The sequence below is a fragment of the Primulina eburnea genome, chromosome 5, assembly GCF_022965805.1.
Source record: "Primulina eburnea isolate SZY01 chromosome 5, ASM2296580v1, whole genome shotgun sequence".
Classification (NCBI taxonomy): Eukaryota; Viridiplantae; Streptophyta; class Magnoliopsida; order Lamiales; family Gesneriaceae; genus Primulina; species Primulina eburnea.
In genome coordinates this window covers 22663358-22683439 of record NC_133105.1, presented here as the reverse complement: position 1 = coordinate 22683439, position 20082 = coordinate 22663358, and the positions used below count along the sequence as shown (strand labels likewise).

At 36.2% G+C, this 20082-nt stretch overlaps 1 protein-coding gene across 1 annotated transcript; it reads right to left on the bottom strand.

The window, feature by feature from the left end:
• Positions 1 to 157: 157 nt before the first annotated feature.
• LOC140833097 (uncharacterized) lies at positions 158 to 2893 on the bottom strand. Its single transcript, XM_073197532.1, has 6 exons — positions 2705 to 2893; positions 2007 to 2162; positions 1330 to 1407; positions 1115 to 1240; positions 487 to 594; positions 158 to 408 (listed from the first exon to the last, which is right to left on the bottom strand). Exons 1-6 carry the CDS (start codon positions 2802 to 2804, stop codon positions 323 to 325), a joined length of 654 nt encoding a protein of 217 aa, XP_073053633.1. The 5' UTR covers positions 2805 to 2893; the 3' UTR covers positions 158 to 322.
• Between the last annotated feature and the right edge of the window lie 17189 nt (positions 2894 to 20082).

Genomic DNA, 20082 nt, shown 5'->3' with positions numbered 1-20082 from the left:
CCAGTATATCCATATTTTTTGTATTCAGTCTTAACCTAATCTTCTATAGCAACCACCTAATGTTTTGGTTAGAAACATGTGAAAAGGGTTATGAAATTGACTAGGAAAATCTGTATCAGAGAAGCAGGAAACAAATACAAAAATTAAAACATGCAACTGAAGTCTGTAAAAGAATCGTGTGGTCTATATTACAAGTGACTGCCTGCAGTATAAAATATTCATCCTAATATTGTACAGTAAAACCATACAGCTGACAGAAATAGAACACAAACCATATCTCATGTCTCAATGGTGAAATGTACATAGATAACCACTCTGTATCCTAATTATGCTTCCACACAACCAGAGCAAAACTTGTCACCATTGTAATTGACCAAGTAAAATCAACTCTCGTGTTTAATGTAGCCGCTGTTACCGAACAAAAAAATTGACATGAGGCGAAATACTAGTAAAATTGAAGAAAATATTTCAAGGGTGTGGTCTCACCATGACTTGTACTCTGTTCGTCCAAATTAGTTGCTGGAGAAGTGCCTGAAGAACTTGATGGTGTGTGAAAGTTGAGTCCAAGATTCTGACAGTTCCCTCCTATCGAACCTAATATTGCAAGTCATGATCGATTTTAGGTCTGTCCATTTAATTGTATCCTAAACCAATAATTGCTGTTGCCGCTTGCTTGAGTTGATACCAGGGGAGCAAATCGAGCCCACTGCTTTGTGAGCTTGTTGAGCCAGCTCAACTCAAGCCAAAGCGAGTTCAAGCTTGTGGCAAGCTCAAACTTAAGTTATGGCTCACAAACTCACAGCCTTTTTATAATTAATAATATATTTTTAAACAAAATGTGATCTGAGCTCATGAACATGTCAGTTCAAGACAACTTGTGAGCCAAGCTGAGTTTGAGGTGGAGTCTCTTTAGTTTGGGCTCTATGAGTCTGAGCTCAAGTTCAGTCTCAATTTTTTAGTTGAACTTGAGTTTAGGCTCATGAAACTTGACAAGTAGGACTTGATTGCACACGTAGATCGCGCACTTGTCCTCGCTTTCTACTACCATAACCTGTGCTAGATATAGTCGCTTCTTACTAAGCTCTATACAAGTTGTTTATTGTGATGTTCTTACATTGTTTGTAGCATGGAAATGCTGTGGAATTGAGCAGATTATAGTAACCCTCTTCACATTCGCAAGCGAATGTGAACGGCGAGGTCTGATTGCAGGTACCACCTCCACAATCAGTCCAGAAGCAAGCTATAAAGCAAAAACAATGTATATTTTAACTAAACAAATCCTTGATGATAAATGTGAACTTGTAATGAAGTTTGAGAGCTTATAGTTACGATCGAAAATAGATTTAGCTTTCACGCTTCTGTTCTGCACTGGGGATGGAGTAGTTGCACAGGTGTAGTTTAGTGTACCTGTAAAACAGAGTTTTATATATCATTCTTGAAATTAAGATAAATTTTTATAAAATATTTGTCAACATTGGTTGTAGCAATAATTTCTGAGAGGAAACATAAACCCTTGAGTAACTGACTTATAGATTATCAAGATACTCTACCAACTTAATCTGATTTGGCGTAAAACATCGGAATTTTAAAATATAAAGCATCAATTTGTACATTTTTTTGATCATGAAGAAAGAAGAGGATTTGGCTTTCTTGTTATGTTCATATGCTTTAATTTAATACAATATTCGAGTACAAGTGAGGACTTCGTAACGATAACCTCAAGGAGGATATTCCTTCGGCAGCATTGGCTCTGAAAGACATTAAGCCTCAAGAAACAAGAACAGTATGTTATTACTTACTGCATGGGGTATTTCTCAAATACATCAATCATTTCATAATTTTACCTGAAATTAATATAGATAATGGATCCCAACAAAACAGAGAATGGACAATTAGTTGAGAAAATATATTCCCTAAAATTTCCCGATTCAACTGTAGTTGAATTAGTTGAGACAAGATATGCAGATATACTTTTTCTTAAAAACAGAATAATCGAGAGAACTTACAATTGGGAATCACACAAGGCAAGAATTTTAAATCGTCGTCTTCTTCAGTAAAAGCTTGTCTCCATCCCTTGTCGCATATACACTCGTACCCGAAAGTGCCATTTTTCGAAACCGTACAGTTTCCTCTCCCACACAAATTTTCTTGGCATGCATTACCTATTCCCCAAAACAATAAAATATTCATAAACAGTATATTGTTATAAAATCAATAAATTTGATCAATTTCTTTCTAAGAATCACATACATATATATGCTACTGAAGCCACTCCCAGATGGATAATATATGCAGGTACACATATACATATATATGTGCGCGAGACTGTGTGCGCAGATTAAACTCGATAATGCGGAATTTTTATCTGTAATTTTTTCAAATTTTTCTAATTTTTTTAATTATTTTTTTCCAATTATATAATTATTTCTATTTTTATATGTTACGGAACCTCCTTTCCAAAATAAAAAGTTATGGAACACGCCAACGTGCCGAGTAGCGTGTAGTGGCATAAACCAGAGTGCCACTGCAAGAAAACAGGGCTTCAGAGAAGGAAAAATTCGAATCCAAAGCACATTTTCCGTCTCAAAAATCCGTGTCAATTCTATCTCACGCTAAAGCAAAAACCTCGTCCAGTTGAAATATGAAAGAAGTTCTCGACTTTTATTTCATGAAAAAGATTACTAGAAATTGTACAGATACAAACCAAAGAAAGGTGGCCAGAATGAACGAAAGATGGCAGTGGCAGCAGAGAATTGGAAAGCTAGTAAAACTGCAAGAAAAACAGCGAAGCAAACAGAAGCCATGATCAAGAAACTGGAAACAAATGCGATTTTTCTGATGAGGATAAAGTTTTGAAATTGATTTAATTGAGATTGTATGTTTATATATTATTAATGGCTGACGAAATTGGTACTTGGGAGAATTTCAAACGGCGAATTAAATTACAATGAAGATTGACTTTTGAAGCATAGCGAAGTCGAATGTGTAATGAAAGTTGTTGGGAGTTGGGGGAAGAGTTCCAATTTTTCCAATTTATAAAGAGATGTTCACCAATCATTGGATGCCACATGCACCTTTTTTTTTCTTTCGTCATTAAATATTGATTGTAGACTTTTGATAAAATGCCGTTTTTCAGTTGTCACTTTGACATGGTCTTTTAAGATATCTAAATAAACAAAAGATTTAAATCCTAAAATATACAATACGTTAAAAAAAATCTCAAACTCTCAAAATTTATCAAACTACACACTTTATAAAATTTTCTCTCCACTCAATTGTGATTTTCTGCACATATTGAGAGACATATTTATAGAATTTCTTTTGGAATAATCCAAAAATAAATACATCAATACATATATCATCACACACGAATTTTAAATATTTACAACTCTTATTTTCAACATTCAACTTTTTTATTTTCAACATTCAAATATTTCAACTCGTGATTATGATTATGATACAATGATTGTCTCTATTACGTGTTTTATAATGCCTCATTTAAAACTTTACTAGGAAAAACCCATTGGGATAAAAATCATAGTAAGGGAAAAAGAGTGCAGTCACGTAAAATCTCCCTCATGTTAACACGAATGATTTTTCACAAATTTCGTAGATTGCGCATCCCAATGTTATACATATGTTTTCTGTATATTGTCGTAGGAAGGGCCTTTGTGAAGAGATCTGATGAGTTTTTGCTTGATTGAATGTAACGGATATCAATATCTTTATTCTTCTCAAGCTCTTGTGTGAATGCGAAGAACATAGGGGGAATATGTTTAGTTCTGTCGTTTTTTATGTACCCTTCTTTCATTTGAGCAACACATGCAACATTATCTTCATATAGTGTCACATGCTTCTTGTCGAATGATAATCCGCATGAGGTTTGGATATGTTCGGTCATTGATTTTAGCCACACACATTCACGGCTTGCTTCATGTAGTGCAATAATCTCGGCGTGATTTGATGAAGTTGTTACAAGTGTTTGTTTCTGTGAACACCAAGAAATTGCAGTGCCTCCACGAGTAAATACATATCATGTTTGAGAACGTGCCTTGTGTGGATCAGATAAATACCCGGCATCAGCATAAACAATTATGCTTTGATTTGTATCTTTTGAATACAAAAGTCCCAAGTCTGTCGTTCCTCGTAGATAACGGAATATATGTTTAATTCCGTTCCAGTGTCTCTTTGATAGATATGAGCTAAATCTTTCCAATAAATTTACAGCAAAAGATATATCAAGTCTTGTACAATTTGTAAGATACATAAGGGCACTGATAACACTTAGCTATGATACTTCTGGACCAAAATTAACTTCATTATCTTCACATGGACAGAATGGAGCATTTTCTACGTTTAATGATCTAACAATCATTAAAGTACTTAAAGGATTTGATTTATCCATATTAAAATGTTTAAGGACCTTTTGTATAATTTGACTGATAAACAAATATTCCACATTCTCTATATTCAATTTGAAAACCCACACAATGCTTTGTTTTTCCAAGGTCCTTCATTTCAAATTATTCCTTCAAGTGCAACACAACTTCTTGAATTTCTTTATTCGTTCCAATGATGCTTAAATCATCAACGCTTCCGAATGTTGTTTTTTTAATTAGAACACTAGGGCATATTGAATTGTTTACATATCTCTTTTTCATTAAGTGTTCACTTAGCCGATTATACCAAATTTGGTCGGATTGTTTTAACACATATAATGATTTTTGTAATTTTACAGAATAACATTCTCTGAGTTTTGAACTTTGTGCTTCAAGCATCTTAAATTTTTCAGGGATTTTCACACACACACACACACACAAATATATATAAGTAAGCTGTTACAACATCCATAAGACGCATATCTAAATTTTCAGATACCGCCAAACTAATCAAATATCGAAAAGTAATTTCATCCATAACAGGAGAATATGTTTCTTCATAATCAATTTCAGGCCTTTGAGAAAAACTTTGTACAACAAGCCGAGCTTTATATCTTGATATTTCATTTTTCTCATTTCGTTTTTGAATAAAAACCCATTTGTATCCTACAGGTTTTACACCTTCAGGTGTAAGGACTATAGGCCCAAAAACATTATGCTTATTTAGCGAATCCAATTCAACCTGGATGACATCTTTCCATTTTATCCAGTCATGTCGATTTTGACATTCACCAAATTATTTTAGTTCATGATCTTCATTGTCATTTATGATGTCTGCCACATTGTAAGAAAATATCTCAACAATTTCTTTTGTATCTTTTTGGTTCCATAATTTTTCAATATTAATATAATTTATAGAGATTTCACGATTCTCATCTGTTTGTGGTTCTGAAGGAACATTTTCATCATTATGTATTTCTGCCGGAATATCATTCTCTATTTTGTGATCATCGTGTTTCTCTATACTTTTTCTTTTTCGAGGATTTTTATCCTTGGAACCGATTGGTCTTCCACGCTTCAAACATTTAATGGCATCATGAGTGTCTTCAATTTGTTTATTTGGGATTTCAATTCAAGCAGGGGCATTTACAGCATGTATATATGATTTAGTTACTCATTTTGTGTCTGCAAATGCATCTGGTATTTGATTTGCTATTATTTGCAAATGTACAATTTGCTGTACATCTTTTTCACATTGTTTAGTTCTTGGATCCAGTTGTAACAATGATGATGTATACCATGAATTTCTTTTTCAATTTTTTTTTTCTCTCCCTAACATTGAGAAGATTTCATCATTAAAATGACAATCAGCAAAACGTACTGTCAACACGTCGCCTGTCTGAGGTTCAAGATAATTCCATACATCCAAAAACTTTCAAATGAGAAATGTCTGCTTCTTTACCAAATGCAAGCTACAATGGGGATTATTTATGATATACACTTGGTCTGATGCGAATTAATGCAGCAGCATGTAAAATTACATGTCCCCGTACAAAAACAGGGAGTTTTTTTTTTCATAATCATTAGTCTAGCAATCAATTGTAGACGTTTTAATCGATTATTCAGCTAATCCATTTTGTGTATGTACATGAGCAAACCGATGCTCAACAGTGATTCTCATTGACATACAATAATCATTGAAAATATGGGAAGTAAATGCAACAGCATTATCAAGTCTAATTTTATTGATTGTATGATCGGGAAATTGATTCCACAATTTTATTATTTGAGCAAGTAATCTTGCAAATGACACATTCTGAGTTGATAATAAATATACATATGACCATCTGCTGGAGGCATCGATCAATACCATAAAATATCTATATGGTCCACTTGGTGGATGAATTGGCCCACAAATATCTCCCTGAAACGTTCAAGAAACATGGGTGATTTAATTTGGATTTTAGCTGGTGATGGTCTTATAATAAGTTTTCCAAGAGAACATTCTTTGCATTGAAACTTATTATTTTGAAAGATCTTATGGTCTTTCACTGGATGACCATGTGTATTTTCTATAATTATTCGCATCATTGTTGAACCAGGATATCCTAATCGATCATGCCAATTGATCAGTATTGAAGAATTATAAAAACCATGTTTGATTCAATTGGACTTATATATGTATAATGCAATCCAGCAGGGAGCATTGGTAGATTTTCAGCTACATATTTCTTTTCTGATTTATATGTGGTAAGACAAATATATTTCTCATTTACTTCATTTATTGTCTGAGTATGATACCCATGAGAATTTATGTCATTAAAAATCAACAAATTTCTTTTTGATTGTGGTGAATACAAAGCATCATTTATCAAAAATTTTGTATCATTAAGTAACCAAAAATGTGCTTTACCACAAACTTTTATCAAGTCTACATGACCTGATATTGTATTCATCATTATTTTTGTTGGTTTTAGTTCCAAGAAATATCTTTTATCTCGGAGAATAATGTGCGTCGTACAACTATCAGGTATGCAAAATTTCATGGGATTAGTTCATTATTAGCTTTGTTCATAGCATTTTCCATATTTGAACTTCAAAAAAAAATTATGCAATGAAAAAGTTATTGACAATACATATGTAATTTATTGAAAAATATATGTTGGAAACTAAATTTCAGTGATTTGACAAACTAAACTAAGCTTCGAAATGTATTTGTATAACTGATCAAAGGAAACGAAGCAACGAACAATGAGCTGAAGATTAATGCGTACCAGCTATAAATTATACACGTCATCAGCTGAAGCAATATTATAACTGACTGATCAGTTGAAACAAATCAATTATAAGCTTTCCATCAAATTATCCTTCAGCCGGTCCCTCAGCTGTACATGTCATCAGTTGAGAACAAAAACCGACAAATAGTACAACAGACTGCAACTAGCAGTGGGATGCCGTATTTCATAGATTGCATTGTACGAATGTCAGAAGATATCGACGTGGAAATAAATGGATATAAACATTCAAATGATATTTAATATTACCATTGAGAGGGAAGCCTATAAATATGTGAAGAGGGCAGCTGAGAATACAGATCACGCGAACTACTATTCTATTCAAGCTTGCTGTTATTCTGCTAAAATCAAAAATCGCATTCAGATATCAAAGCTCACTCTTATCAGATTTATCAGTAGCAATCAAGGATACCTTACGAGCTTATTAGCACTTTGAGATCTTTGTCAAGATTCATTCAGTTGTGTTATACTTTAAAAGTTTTGTTAACTAAGAGTTTCAGTTTGGCAGTGTTAAGTCTGAACTGAAGTGGGTCAATACAACGTGTGTATTTGATCAAAGTATTTTAGTGAAAATTCTATCCTTGTGATAGAAGGGGTGACGTAGGAGTTATTCTATTCTCCGAACATCCAGAAACATATCGCGTGTTTTTCATATTCAGTTACTTTGAGTTATTCTATCTTTCAATAAGTTCACTTCCGCAACTGTATTTCAGATGAACTGATTGTTATCGACTGACGAAATACCGAGTGTCAGTTTGTAACAAAATTGTACCCATTATTCGAAAAAAATATAAAATCAGTAACTGTTTATTCAACCCCCTCCTTCTAAACACTTATCACCTTATTAATCGATCTTTTCAATATAACACATATCATAATTGTACAATAACACATTATCATATGAGTACATGAAAAATAAATTATTTTATATTTACATTCCACCATTATATGGTTCATTTTCGGAGAAATCGTTGAGAAAATATGCAGCATCAATATTTTTCATTTCTATTCAACCAGCATATTGATCATTTCCAGAGAAATCATTTAGAAAATCTGTAGCATCAAAATGAGTTGAATCACTCAATCAGCCACTGTGTTCAGTGAAGTTGGTCTCTTTTTCTTTTCCCTTTATCGATTATTTATAGAGCTTACAAAGGTACTCTGGGGCTCGACAAATACGAGACCAATGTCCTGGAGTGCCGCATCTAAAACAAGAACTTTCAAATTGTTTTGAGTGATTTTCATTAACACTCATGTTCTCATGATGCCTTTTCAGTTGGTGGTTCGTGACGCCCTTTTCAGATGAGTTATAAAAATAACTATCTCGATTGTTTTCAAAACCACGGCCGCGATCCGCGACATGCGATACGTTCAGAATATCTTGCAAATCCACGCACTCTATATTGTAGTTGTAGAGTTATATTTGATGCGTGGAATGTGGAAAATGTTTTTCAAGAATTTCCGATTCCGTAACTTCATGTTTACAAAATTTTAATTGCGAGATTATTCGATACATCGCCGAATTGTAATCACTGACTTTCTTAAAATCTTGGAATCTCAACATAGTTCATTCTTCGCGGGCGGTCGGAAGTATAACTTTCCTTATATGTCCAAATCTTTCTTTTAATCTTTTTCACAGAGCCATGTGATATTTTTCTATAAGATATTCCCATTTTAAACCTTCATCAAGATATTGACGCAAAAATATTATAGTTTTTGCTTTCTATTGTGATGAAGAGATACAATTTTCTTTAATGGTCTCGCTTAGACCCAATGACTCAATATGCATTTCTAAATCAAGAGTTCATGACATATAATTTTTTCCTGTAATGTCGAGCGCAACAAATTCGAGTTTTGCCAAATTTGACATGGTGGTACTAGAAAAATAACAATGCATTTTATTAGTTAAGTTCTATTAACAAAAAGTAACGGATAAATTACAAGTACAAGCATTCTTAAAAATAAAAAAAAATGCGATGCGGATATTCTCCGATAAATACAAGACTAGTGAGTATAATAACCAAAATAATTATACAAAATAACCTTGAAAGAGCCATCTTCTTCTTCTTCGAAAATTTTGATGAAGAAAATTTTTAGGGAGGAAGAATAAGTTTGGAGTGATTGAATGTGTTTATGAAGTCATATTTATAGGGTAAAAACTAGTCGTTTATGGCCGTTTATGACAGTTACAAATTCTTAAAAAATAAATGTATGTATATGTAAATTTTATGGCAATAATATGATGTATATAATATTAATTATGTTTAAATAATTATGTATATCATATCAAAATATTATAATGAGGTGTCAATGACTCTTTTTATTAATATTGTGACATTATACAAATATATATATATATATAATTATTATATAACACATTAAAAAAATATATAATTAGTGAAATATCACATCACGTTATTATAATGAGGTGTCATAGACTCTTTTTATATAATAACATGATATTATTCAAAAATATATATGCAATAAATAAATATTAACACAATAAAATAATATAAGCAGTATAATAATACAATCACTCATGTTATTATAATGAGGTGTCATAGACTCTTTTTATATAATAACATGATATTATATATTAAATATATGCACAATAAAAATAAATAAACAGTAAGTAAATATTCTTATTTTTGAATATTTTTACCTTGTCTTGTGTTTTGGAGCTTGGAAAAATATGGAGAACCGAACCTTGGAGTATCGTGTTGATAACGTGTTAAAAGTAAAAATTAACGGTAAAAAGTAAAAATCTCAAGCTCTCAAAATTTACCAAACTACACACTTTACAAAAATTTTCTCTCTACTCAATTGTAATTTTCTTCACACATTGATTTTCTCTCTACTCAATTGTGATTTTATTCACACAAAAATTTTCTCTCTACTCAATTGTGATTTTCTCTAAATTTACCAAACTACACACTTTACAATAACGTGCTGATTTTCTTTAGAAATAATCCAAAAATAAATACACCATCACACAATAATTTTAAATATTTGCAACTCTTATTTTCAACATTCAACTTTCTTATTTTCAACATTCAAATATTCCAACTCATATTTTTCAACACAATATATATGTATATATGATTCAAAAAATTAATAAGGATAAATTAATATTTTTGTAGTTTTGAAAATTTTGAAGTGATTGAGATACATAAGTGATAAATATTTATAGAATAAGTTTTTTTAAAAAAATAAATTAGGGAATATTTCATTTTTATCATATATTTATGTTTTTTTTTTTTCATTTTGATATTCACTATTATCAAATTTAAGTTATTATTTTTTCATTCTTAGTATTTTTCAATATGATGTTGACATGTGTAGTGTCACATCAGCTCTCTTAAAAAAATGACTACAATTGCAAAAAATAAAAGATATTCCAAAATAGTTCATAACAAAACATGCATAACCTAATATGCAGTTTCCCATAATTTTATTGAAAACAAAGGATTATATTGATACCCTATAATTCCAACCCGACCCAGATCTGATTTAAGCCAATCCGATCACCGTCGTAGCCCATTAAACAATTTGATGATCCCATATTAAATACAATTAAGACCAAGGTAGAAGCCTCAATAACCTACTCAGAATGCGGCTCATTTCTCTCTCAACTCGGGAAAAGTTCTACCAGGTAAAGTCTGAGCAGCCGAGCACATTGTTATTAAACAACTGAGCACAGGGTTACCGAGCAGCTGAATTAACAGCTCTCTGAACCGAATAGAAATATGAATGACGGTGAATAAATTTCTACCCATGTAAAATAATATACAAATCTTCTGTAGTAAGGAAATAATCCCAAAAGAATAGGGATATACCATTCAAATTACAAATTTACGAAAAAAGAGATGAGATCAGACTAAATCTTCTGTTTAAGGCAAATTACCATATCAGAATTCTTGCCACACAACGATTCCGGCCTTTCATACCTATATAAATATCAGGTATTCCTCATTGTTACATTCATTCACTCATTACTTAAACACTATTATATTACACTCTTAAGTTTTCTTTTTCGGACTGACTTAAGCATAGGAGGAGCTTTGCCGAAAATACTTGTGGTGCCTTCTAACGTTTGTTCGTCCACTCAAGATTCAGCTCGCTGACACTCATCTCGCCTACATTTAGCTCGGATAGAATCAAATCAGCAAGGAATATTGAAGCATTTGGCTCACAAGACCGAACCCTAGGTTAAGTGAATTTTTTTGTTGCATTTGGCATCATCTATGGTAAATTGAAGAAATAAAGATAAGACAATGAGAGGAGAGGAAGACGTGGTGGCAGAAGAGGTCATGGCCCAAACCTAGAGAATGAGGCCAATACCAATCAAGAATGGAGCCAAGAGAACAAACCTATCCCACCAGCTACGTCTTTGATATCGCACAACTCACTGATCGAGGTTTTCTTGCACAGTAAATCTCCAATAAAAATAAAATAGAAGTTTATACTCGAATGAATTGCAAGTGTACGAGTCAAGTTATAATATAGTGCATGAAGTACGAGTATCGTTCCCACAGAAATTGATTAGACAAATTTAACTTAAACAAAATTCTTTAGTCAACTAAAAAGGAAATTGGATTAATTAATAAAATAAATTGAAGGTCAAATAAAATAATTTACAAACATGATATAAATAATATAAATCACATTAGTAAATAGAATGATCTTGGTTCACCTACCCCTGAATTTTTTCTAATGATTGAATTTCAATTATTAAGTCATGCTTTTGACAGGATTTCCTAGTCTATCAATATATTATGTCGAGCTATATTGATCTAATTAACAAAATGTAGTAACTAAGTGTTCTTATGTTATTTAACAATTGCAATCGTATTAACGAACCGTGGAATCTTGTAGCTTTTGACCTAATGGACTATGGCTATCAACATGTATCCAACCTCATCTGTCTATGCTAATTGTAGATCCATGAATTATGTTATTATATTATGTTATAAAATCTCCACTCGGTTTCAATTATAACACATAAAATCTCTTCGAAGTGGATCATACTCCAAAGTTGCAAGAAACATCGATAACATAATCAAGTATACTTAGCAAGATTTAATCTTCAAAGAGGATACAAAACAAAAATGTTTGGGGCTAGGATCCCCTTAATCTCAAATAAAGAAAATAGAAAAGAAATAAAACGCCTATACAGTTCTTGTTCTTCGATCGAGTTCTCTTGCTCTTCTCCGTCTCCTCGCTCCCGGCTCCTTTTTGTTTGCCTCCTCTCATCAATAACCAAAATCCCCTCCTAAAAAACATGTATACGTGCTGCTATCTTTCATTTATGTCCAAAAATCCACCACGTAATGAAATAAATTGTCTAGATGTTGTTTCCATATTGAGTCACGTTGGGGAGGGTAAAAATACCCGCCCTAGCACGAGATATTCGAATTGTTCCCAGGCATGCACGTGTACTCGCCCCAGCACACGACACCTACCCTAGCGCGTGGTCCTCAGAGCTCGTTCTCTTTTGCATTGGGGCGAGTAAATACACCCATCCTAGCGTCCCCTACTCGTATTTTTTCCAATAATTCTCTTATTTTTTGCAAATCCGCCTACAAATCAACTGAAACATGTGAGGGGAAAATAACATACATAAATTATGACTAAAACAGAAAAATACTGATTCAATACCCTAAACTTACGCAACAATAGATTAAAAAAATCCACATATTAAAATATGCAAAAACGACACCTATCAATCTCCCCATACTAGCCTACAATCCTTCATGGATTTTAAACGTGCATGTGTAATGTTGGTTCGAGAATCGTGCATTTTAACTATTCAATTTTTAAAGCTGCGAGAAACTGAAAGGGGATCGGTTACGGTGATCGGAAGCGCAACGGAAGTTTTAAAAATCTAATTTTTTGGTAAATTTTCGGCCACCTCAAGATTTGTGTAGCAAATACAATAACAAACATATATCATACATAGGATGTTAAGAAATGTACCTATCAACCTCTTGAGGTTGATGATGGCTCCAACCAAGTTGTAAACAATTTGGCTCTTGAATGCAAGACAAGTCTACAAGCTTCCTCCTCCAAGTTCTTGAATCTTTCCTTCAAATTAGGCCCACAACCAACTAGGTAGATCCCCTCAAATTTTGCATTAGAAAAATAGGAGGATTTTTCAAAGAGAAGTATTTTTCATTCCTCAACACTTGAAGAAAATTGAGAGAAAAATTGGAGAGGATTGTAAGGTGGAATTTCGGCCATTAGGTATTGCAATGAGGGGGAGGGAGACTTGTCTTGGTAGTGGAAAAAGTAGAATTACTTTTTGCATGCCATGCCTTGAAAACTCAAAAAGTAGTCTCCCAACCTTTCACCTCACATGCATGCATATTATATGGTTTTTTTATCAAAATAAAAACCATGGACTAAATTTAATTATCTCAAACATATTTGAGACTAATTAAACATTACTTGAATTTACCCAAGTCCCACTAGTTAAATAATTAATTTAAATTGAGCTCTACAAGACTCAATATAATTTAATTAATTCAACACTTGAATTAATTTAATTATTTGGACTCTACAAGGTCCACTAGTGTTTAATTAATTCAACACTTAAATTAATTTAATTTACTCCATAATAATGTTTATGAAAATCACAATTTTCAAATACATTATTCTATTGGCCAACATTTAATTTAGGAACAATTCCATAAATTATAATTTACATTTCTCTCATAGAAGTCATACTTCTATTTTTCCTTACACTTATAAACTCATTTATAAGTAGTTCAACACATTGAACTATTTTCTCCTTTATAGAAGTCATACTTCTAATTTTCCTTACGCTTACAAACTTCTTTATAAGCTGTTCAACACATTGAACTATTTTTACTTCTCAACGGGATCTAGAAAGCTAGTACTTGTGTGGCCCTCAATGGTTCATTGATACAACTAGCCGTGGGTTCACATCTCCATGTGATTCGGACTAAACATGTCCTTATATGAGCATACCCCAATTGCTCCATTCTTACTTATCAACTCCTTGATAATAAGAACGTCAGAACTCAAGTCTGATAGTACCCAACCAATCATGTTAAACGCCTAGCAGCATCGCTTACATGATTTCCTAGGTATCAAATGATAGTGGCTGCAAGAACCATTCAATTATGGTTAGCGTACAGTACGGTCCCTTCAACTCATATATCCCGACCGATTCGACAACCATTGGTTTATCGAGAGTTGTCAATGAATCGATACTATGTGTGTAGTGACCCGTTCCAGAATCACCTACTAAACAAGAATTAAGCATGCAATTAACTTAATTAATAACAATCAGAGATAATGGCGGAAAAGGTCAACAAATGATAGATATACAACCCAATCGAAAATCCAGAACAACTTAAACTAAAATGAAAGTATGCGGTACAACCATATCGAAACAAAGCAGTACTGAAGAAATAACTCAACCGGCTACTCCACGTCCTCCTCATCCTCCTCCTGAGCCATCCAACCTGAGGCCTGCCCCGCGGAAATGGGGTGTCCAAGATAAACAAAACCGAGGACGTGAGCGATAAGAACGCCCAGTACAAAAGCATGAGTATACAAGCCTATATGAAATGCACATGCTATGATATGATACCAGGGTAGTCAAGAAACAGGAGTCACAAAAGATCTCAATATGCTCAGTCTAGAGGCGCCAAGTGGATAGTGCCGCGCGGCACTCCTCTGGGTCACTGCAGCCACTACAAGATCAGACGTGGACCTAAAATGTCCCGGATCACCGAAGCCCTCCGGACCTGTCGGCCACTGTGTACTCTCGGTGTCCATGCGTCCACAAGACAGGGCTGAGCGGCCCCACAAGATATAGCTTATCTCGAAAGAGATACAGCTCAACAATAAAGGCTATCTCGAAAGAGATACGGCTCAAGATGAAATGCAACATGCAGTAATAAGCGTGACATAATAGCATGCATCATATGACATATATCAATGCAGCAAGTAATCATGCAACACATATAAGAATGTATACTCGACCAGGATATCTCGGATAGTACTTTCGTACCTCAAACCAGTAGATCCTAGCAATCAGCCCTAGAATCAAGCCTGCGTCCGTAGTCAGCCCACTGATGCCGCTAGCTCCCAACTAGAGCACAGTTCCGCTACAAAACCAGTAGCTCCCCGCTAGTGCCTGAACCTCGGGAAAAGACTAGAAACCCATCAGAAAAGACTAAAATGCTCTGGAACACTCGGAATTGGCGAGTAAAAAGTGAAGCCTCGTGCCTCTATTTATAGTCAAACTTCGGAAGATCCGATCCACTTCGGAAGATCCGATCCGGTACACTTCGGACCTTCCGAACCCTGCATGTCTTCCACGGGTCCAGCCACCTGTCTCGGACGATCAGAACCCTGATCGGACGATCCGAATCCTGCATGTCTTCCACGGGTCAAGCCACCTGGCTCGGACGATCCGAATCCTGATCGGACGATCCGAACGCTGATCGGACGATCCGAACCCTGTTCGGTCCTTCCGATCCCACCGAAATATAATTAATCCAATAATTAACTCAAATTAGGCATCAGGATACTACATTCTCCCCCCCTAAAAAGGATTTCGTCCGCGAAATCGTCTCTGAAAAATGACAATTCTGAACAACAATACATTCAACTTAAGAATGAATTACAACCGAAAGTACAACTGAAATTATAATCATAACTGAAAATACCACAACTAGAACAACTCTGGATGCTCTGACCGCATACGACTCTCTAGTTCCCAAGTAGCTTCTTCAGTGCCTCTGCGCTGCCACTGAATTAAGACAAGAGGAATGATCTTATTTCGCAACACCTTGTCTTTGCGATCTAGAATCCGAACTGGTCGTTCCACGTAAGACAAATCCGAATCAAGTTGAACTTCAGAGGGATGTAAGATGTGAGACTCATCTGCTACATATCGTCTCAACAAAGATACGTGGAACACATCATGAATACTTGATAGGTACGGCGGCAATGCAAGTCTGTAAGCCAAATCTCCCACGCTTTCCAATATTTCAAATGGACCAATAAATCTCGGAGACAGCTTACCCTTGAGACCAAATCTCAAAATCCTGCGAAAAGGCGAAACTCGGAGAAACACTTTCTCACCTGGCTGAAATTGAAGAGGTCGACGCTTGGTGTTCGCATAACTCGCTTGTCGATCCTGAGCAGTCTTAATCCGCTTCTTGATTACTGCAACCTTATCAATAGCCTGCTGGACTAACTCTGGTCCTTCAACATGTCGTTCCCCAATTTCGTCCCAGAATAATGGAGTACGACAACGTCGCCCATACAACGCCTCAAATGGTGCCATACCAATACTACGATGATAGCTGTTGTTGTACGCGAACTCAATCAAAGGCAAATGATCCTGCCAAGCGGTTCCGAAATCCATAACACAAGCTCGCAACATATCCTCAAGTGTACGGATAGTCCTCTCTGTCTGACCGTCGGTATCTGGATGATAAGCCGTACTCAAACTTAGTGAAGTACCCAATGCTGACTGGAAACTACCCCAAAATCGTGAGGTAAAACGAGGATCTCTGTCACTAACAATACTGACTGGCACTCCATGCAAGCGTAAAATCTCTTGAATATACAATCGAGCCATACGATCGAAAGTGAAATCACGGTTATATGGCAGAAAATGAGCAGACTTGGTGAGTCGATCCACCACTACCCAAATAGCATCACTGTTCCTCGAAGACAAAGGCAAGTGAGTAATGAAGTCCATCGCGATATGCTCCCACTTCCATTCAGGAATAGGTAAGTTCAACAATAATCCTCCCGGTCGACGGTGCTCTGCCTTAACCTGCTGACAAACTAGACACTTGGAGACAAACTGATAAATGCTGCGCTTCATTCCTTTCCACCAAAATCGTGTCCTCAAATCTTTATACATCTTGTTGCTTCCCGGATGAACACTCAACTTGCTTCGATGAGCCTGAGACAAGATCTCTTCCCTCAAAGTATCATCCTTTGGTACTACAACCCGATTAGACAAACACAGAAGACCATTAGACTGATAATGGAAATTACTATCTCCACCAACCAACCGAGCTAATCTTTGAGTCTTGAGATCAGACATCTGAGCATCTCGAATCCGAGTGAACAAAGTTGGCTCAGATAAAATGGTAGCAACACGAATGCTCTCCATACCTTTCCGATGTTTGAACTTAAACCCCAACGAACAACAATCCTGGACAGTACTAGACATAGCACTGGTCTGAAGTGCAGAGGCTCTCACCTTGCGACTAAGAGCATCGGCTGTGAGATTCGCAGAACCTGGATGGTACTTGATCACACAGTCATAATCTTTAAGTAGATCCATCCAACGACGTTGTCTCATGTTCAACTCAGCCTGAGTGAACAGATACTTCAGACTCTTATGATCAGTAAAGATTTCAAACTGAACACCGTACAAATAATGACGCCAGATCTTCAGCGCAAACACAATAGCTGCCAACTCTAGATCATGAATAGGGTACTTCTCCTCGTGAGATTTTAACTGTCTGGAAGCATAAGCGATCACATGACCATTCTGCGTCAACACACACCCTAAGCCTTGAAAAGAGGCATCGGTGTAAACACTGAAACCATCAGATCCTGACGGTAATGCCAAAACAGGTGCAGAAGTCAGAAGTCGACGAAGCTCTCTGAAACTATCTTCGCACTCAGATGACCACTCAAATGGAACATCCTTCCGAGTAAGCTGCGTCAATGGTCTAGCTACCTGAGAGAAATTCACGATGAAGCGACGATAATACCCTGACAGACCTAGAAAACTACGAATCTCGGCCACTGTCGTCGGACGTGACCAATTCAGCACTGCCTCAATCTTGCTAAGATCCAAAGAAACTCCTTCCTTGGAAATCACATGACCAAGGAGTACTACACGATTAATCCAGAACTCGCACTTACTCAGCTTAGCATGCAATTGCTTCTCGCGAAGAATCTGCAACACCATCCTCAAGTGATGGATATGCTCTTCCACACTGTGAGAATAAATCAAAATATCATCGATGAAAACCACAACAAACTGATCTAAAAAATCCCGAAAGACTCGGTTCATCAGATCCATAAACACCGCTGGCGCATTTGTCAATCCGAATGGCATAACTGGAAACTCGTAATGCCCATATCGAGTACGAAATGCAGTCTTGGAAATATCATCATCTCTAACTCTCAACTGATGATAACCCGATCGCAAGTCAATCTTGGAGTAAACAGAGGTACCCTGAAGCTGATCGAACAAGTCATCAATACGAGGTAATGGATACTTGTTTTTGATCGTCACACGATTCAGCTGGCGATAATCAATACACAATCGCATCGATCCATCCTTTTTCTTGACAAACAAGACTGGAGCTCCCCAAGGTGAAACACTCGGGCGAATATAACCTTTATCAAGAAGATCCTGCAATTGTTGCTTCAATTCTCTCATCTCTGACGGAGCAAGATGATAGGGGGCACGAGAAATCGGTGTAGTCCCTGGCATTAACTCGATGCCAAATTCCACCTCTCTAATCGGAGGAAAACCAGGAATCTCATCTGGGAAAACATCAGGAAACTCACAAACCACTGGAATATCATCTATACCAACACTACCTGTGGACGAATCAATCGCATAGATGAGGTAGCCTTCCCCGCCCGACTCTAAAGCACGACAGGCTTTCAGAGCAGATATCACTGGCATCGGAGGTCGCGCTCCCTCACCATAGAAAAACCAACTAGAGCTCTCAGTCGTACGAAACTGAACAAGCTTCTGGTAACAATCCACAGTAGCTCGGTAGGTAGTCAATAGGTCTATACCCAAAATACAATCAAAATCTTCCATCTCTAGGATTATAAGATTCGCATTCAATTCGTTACCCTCAAAATCTAAGGGACAACCCATCACTAGACGCTTTGCTAACACCGAATGACCCATCGGAGTAAAAACGGAAAGAATGACGTCTAGAGAAACATACGGTAACTTATGACGCTTAACAAATCGTGCAGAAATGAATGAATGTGATGCTCCGGTATCAATAAGAACAAAAGCAGGAATACCGCATAAACAAAAAGTACCTGCTATGACTCTCCCTGTCTCATCTGCAGCCTGATCCTGGTTCAGCGCAAATACCTGACCTTGGGCACGAGGTCGAAGGTTTGAACTACCCATTGCCTGACCCTGCATCCTCTGCTGAACAGTCGTCTGAGATCCGGAACCAGATCCTGCTCCACCTCGCAACTGAGGACAATTCTTCTTAAGATGACCCATCTCTCCGCACTGAAAACAAGCTCCCGCGGCTGATCGGCACTGCTCCGATGGATGGTTCTTCCCACAATGCACACAAGAAACCTTCTTCTTACCAAAGCGAAAAATACCGCTAGACCGAGATCCAGATCCAGAAGAAGAAGAACCTGACTTCTTGAAAGACTGAGATCGAGGGCTCAAAGTATTCGGAGGTCTAGAAGAAAGAATAGACCTACCACGCTGGAGACTAATCTCTGCCTGGCGACACCGGTTCACTAATCCATCATAAGAAGTAGGATTATCGCAGACAGTGACTCGATCAAAGATTTCCTGGTTAAGACCCTGAAGAAAATGGTCATACTTGGCCTCAGAACTGCCACTAATATGAGGAGCAAAGGGTAACAACTCGAAGAACTTCTGCTGATATGCATCAACAGACATACTACCCTGCTTAAGATTCAGAAGTTCAATCGTCTTTGCCTGGCGAAGGGCTGGAGGAAAATATAGCTGCATGAAAGCTGCACGGAAATCGGCCCAAGTCACCCTACCCTGAGACTGGACTATCGGCGCAGAAGTCGATCGCCACCACTTGCGCGCACGGCCCTCGAGAAGAAAACTAAGGGTCTCCATCTGCTGCTCTTCGGTGCACTGGAATGCA

Bases quoted from the DNA above. Each gene is read 5' to 3' on its own strand.
- LOC140833097 (XM_073197532.1), bottom strand. From the start codon at position 2,804: ATGGCTTCTGTTTGCTTCGCTGTTTTTCTTGCAGTTTTACTAGCTTTC. The intron at 2,163-2,704 runs GTTTGTATCTGT...TTTGGGGAATAG, and splicing joins ATTCTGGCCACCTTTCTTTG to GTAATGCATGCCAAGAAAAT. The intron at 1,241-1,329 runs GTAACTATAAGC...TTTGCTTTATAG, and splicing joins AGCTAAATCTATTTTCGATC to CTTGCTTCTGGACTGATTGT.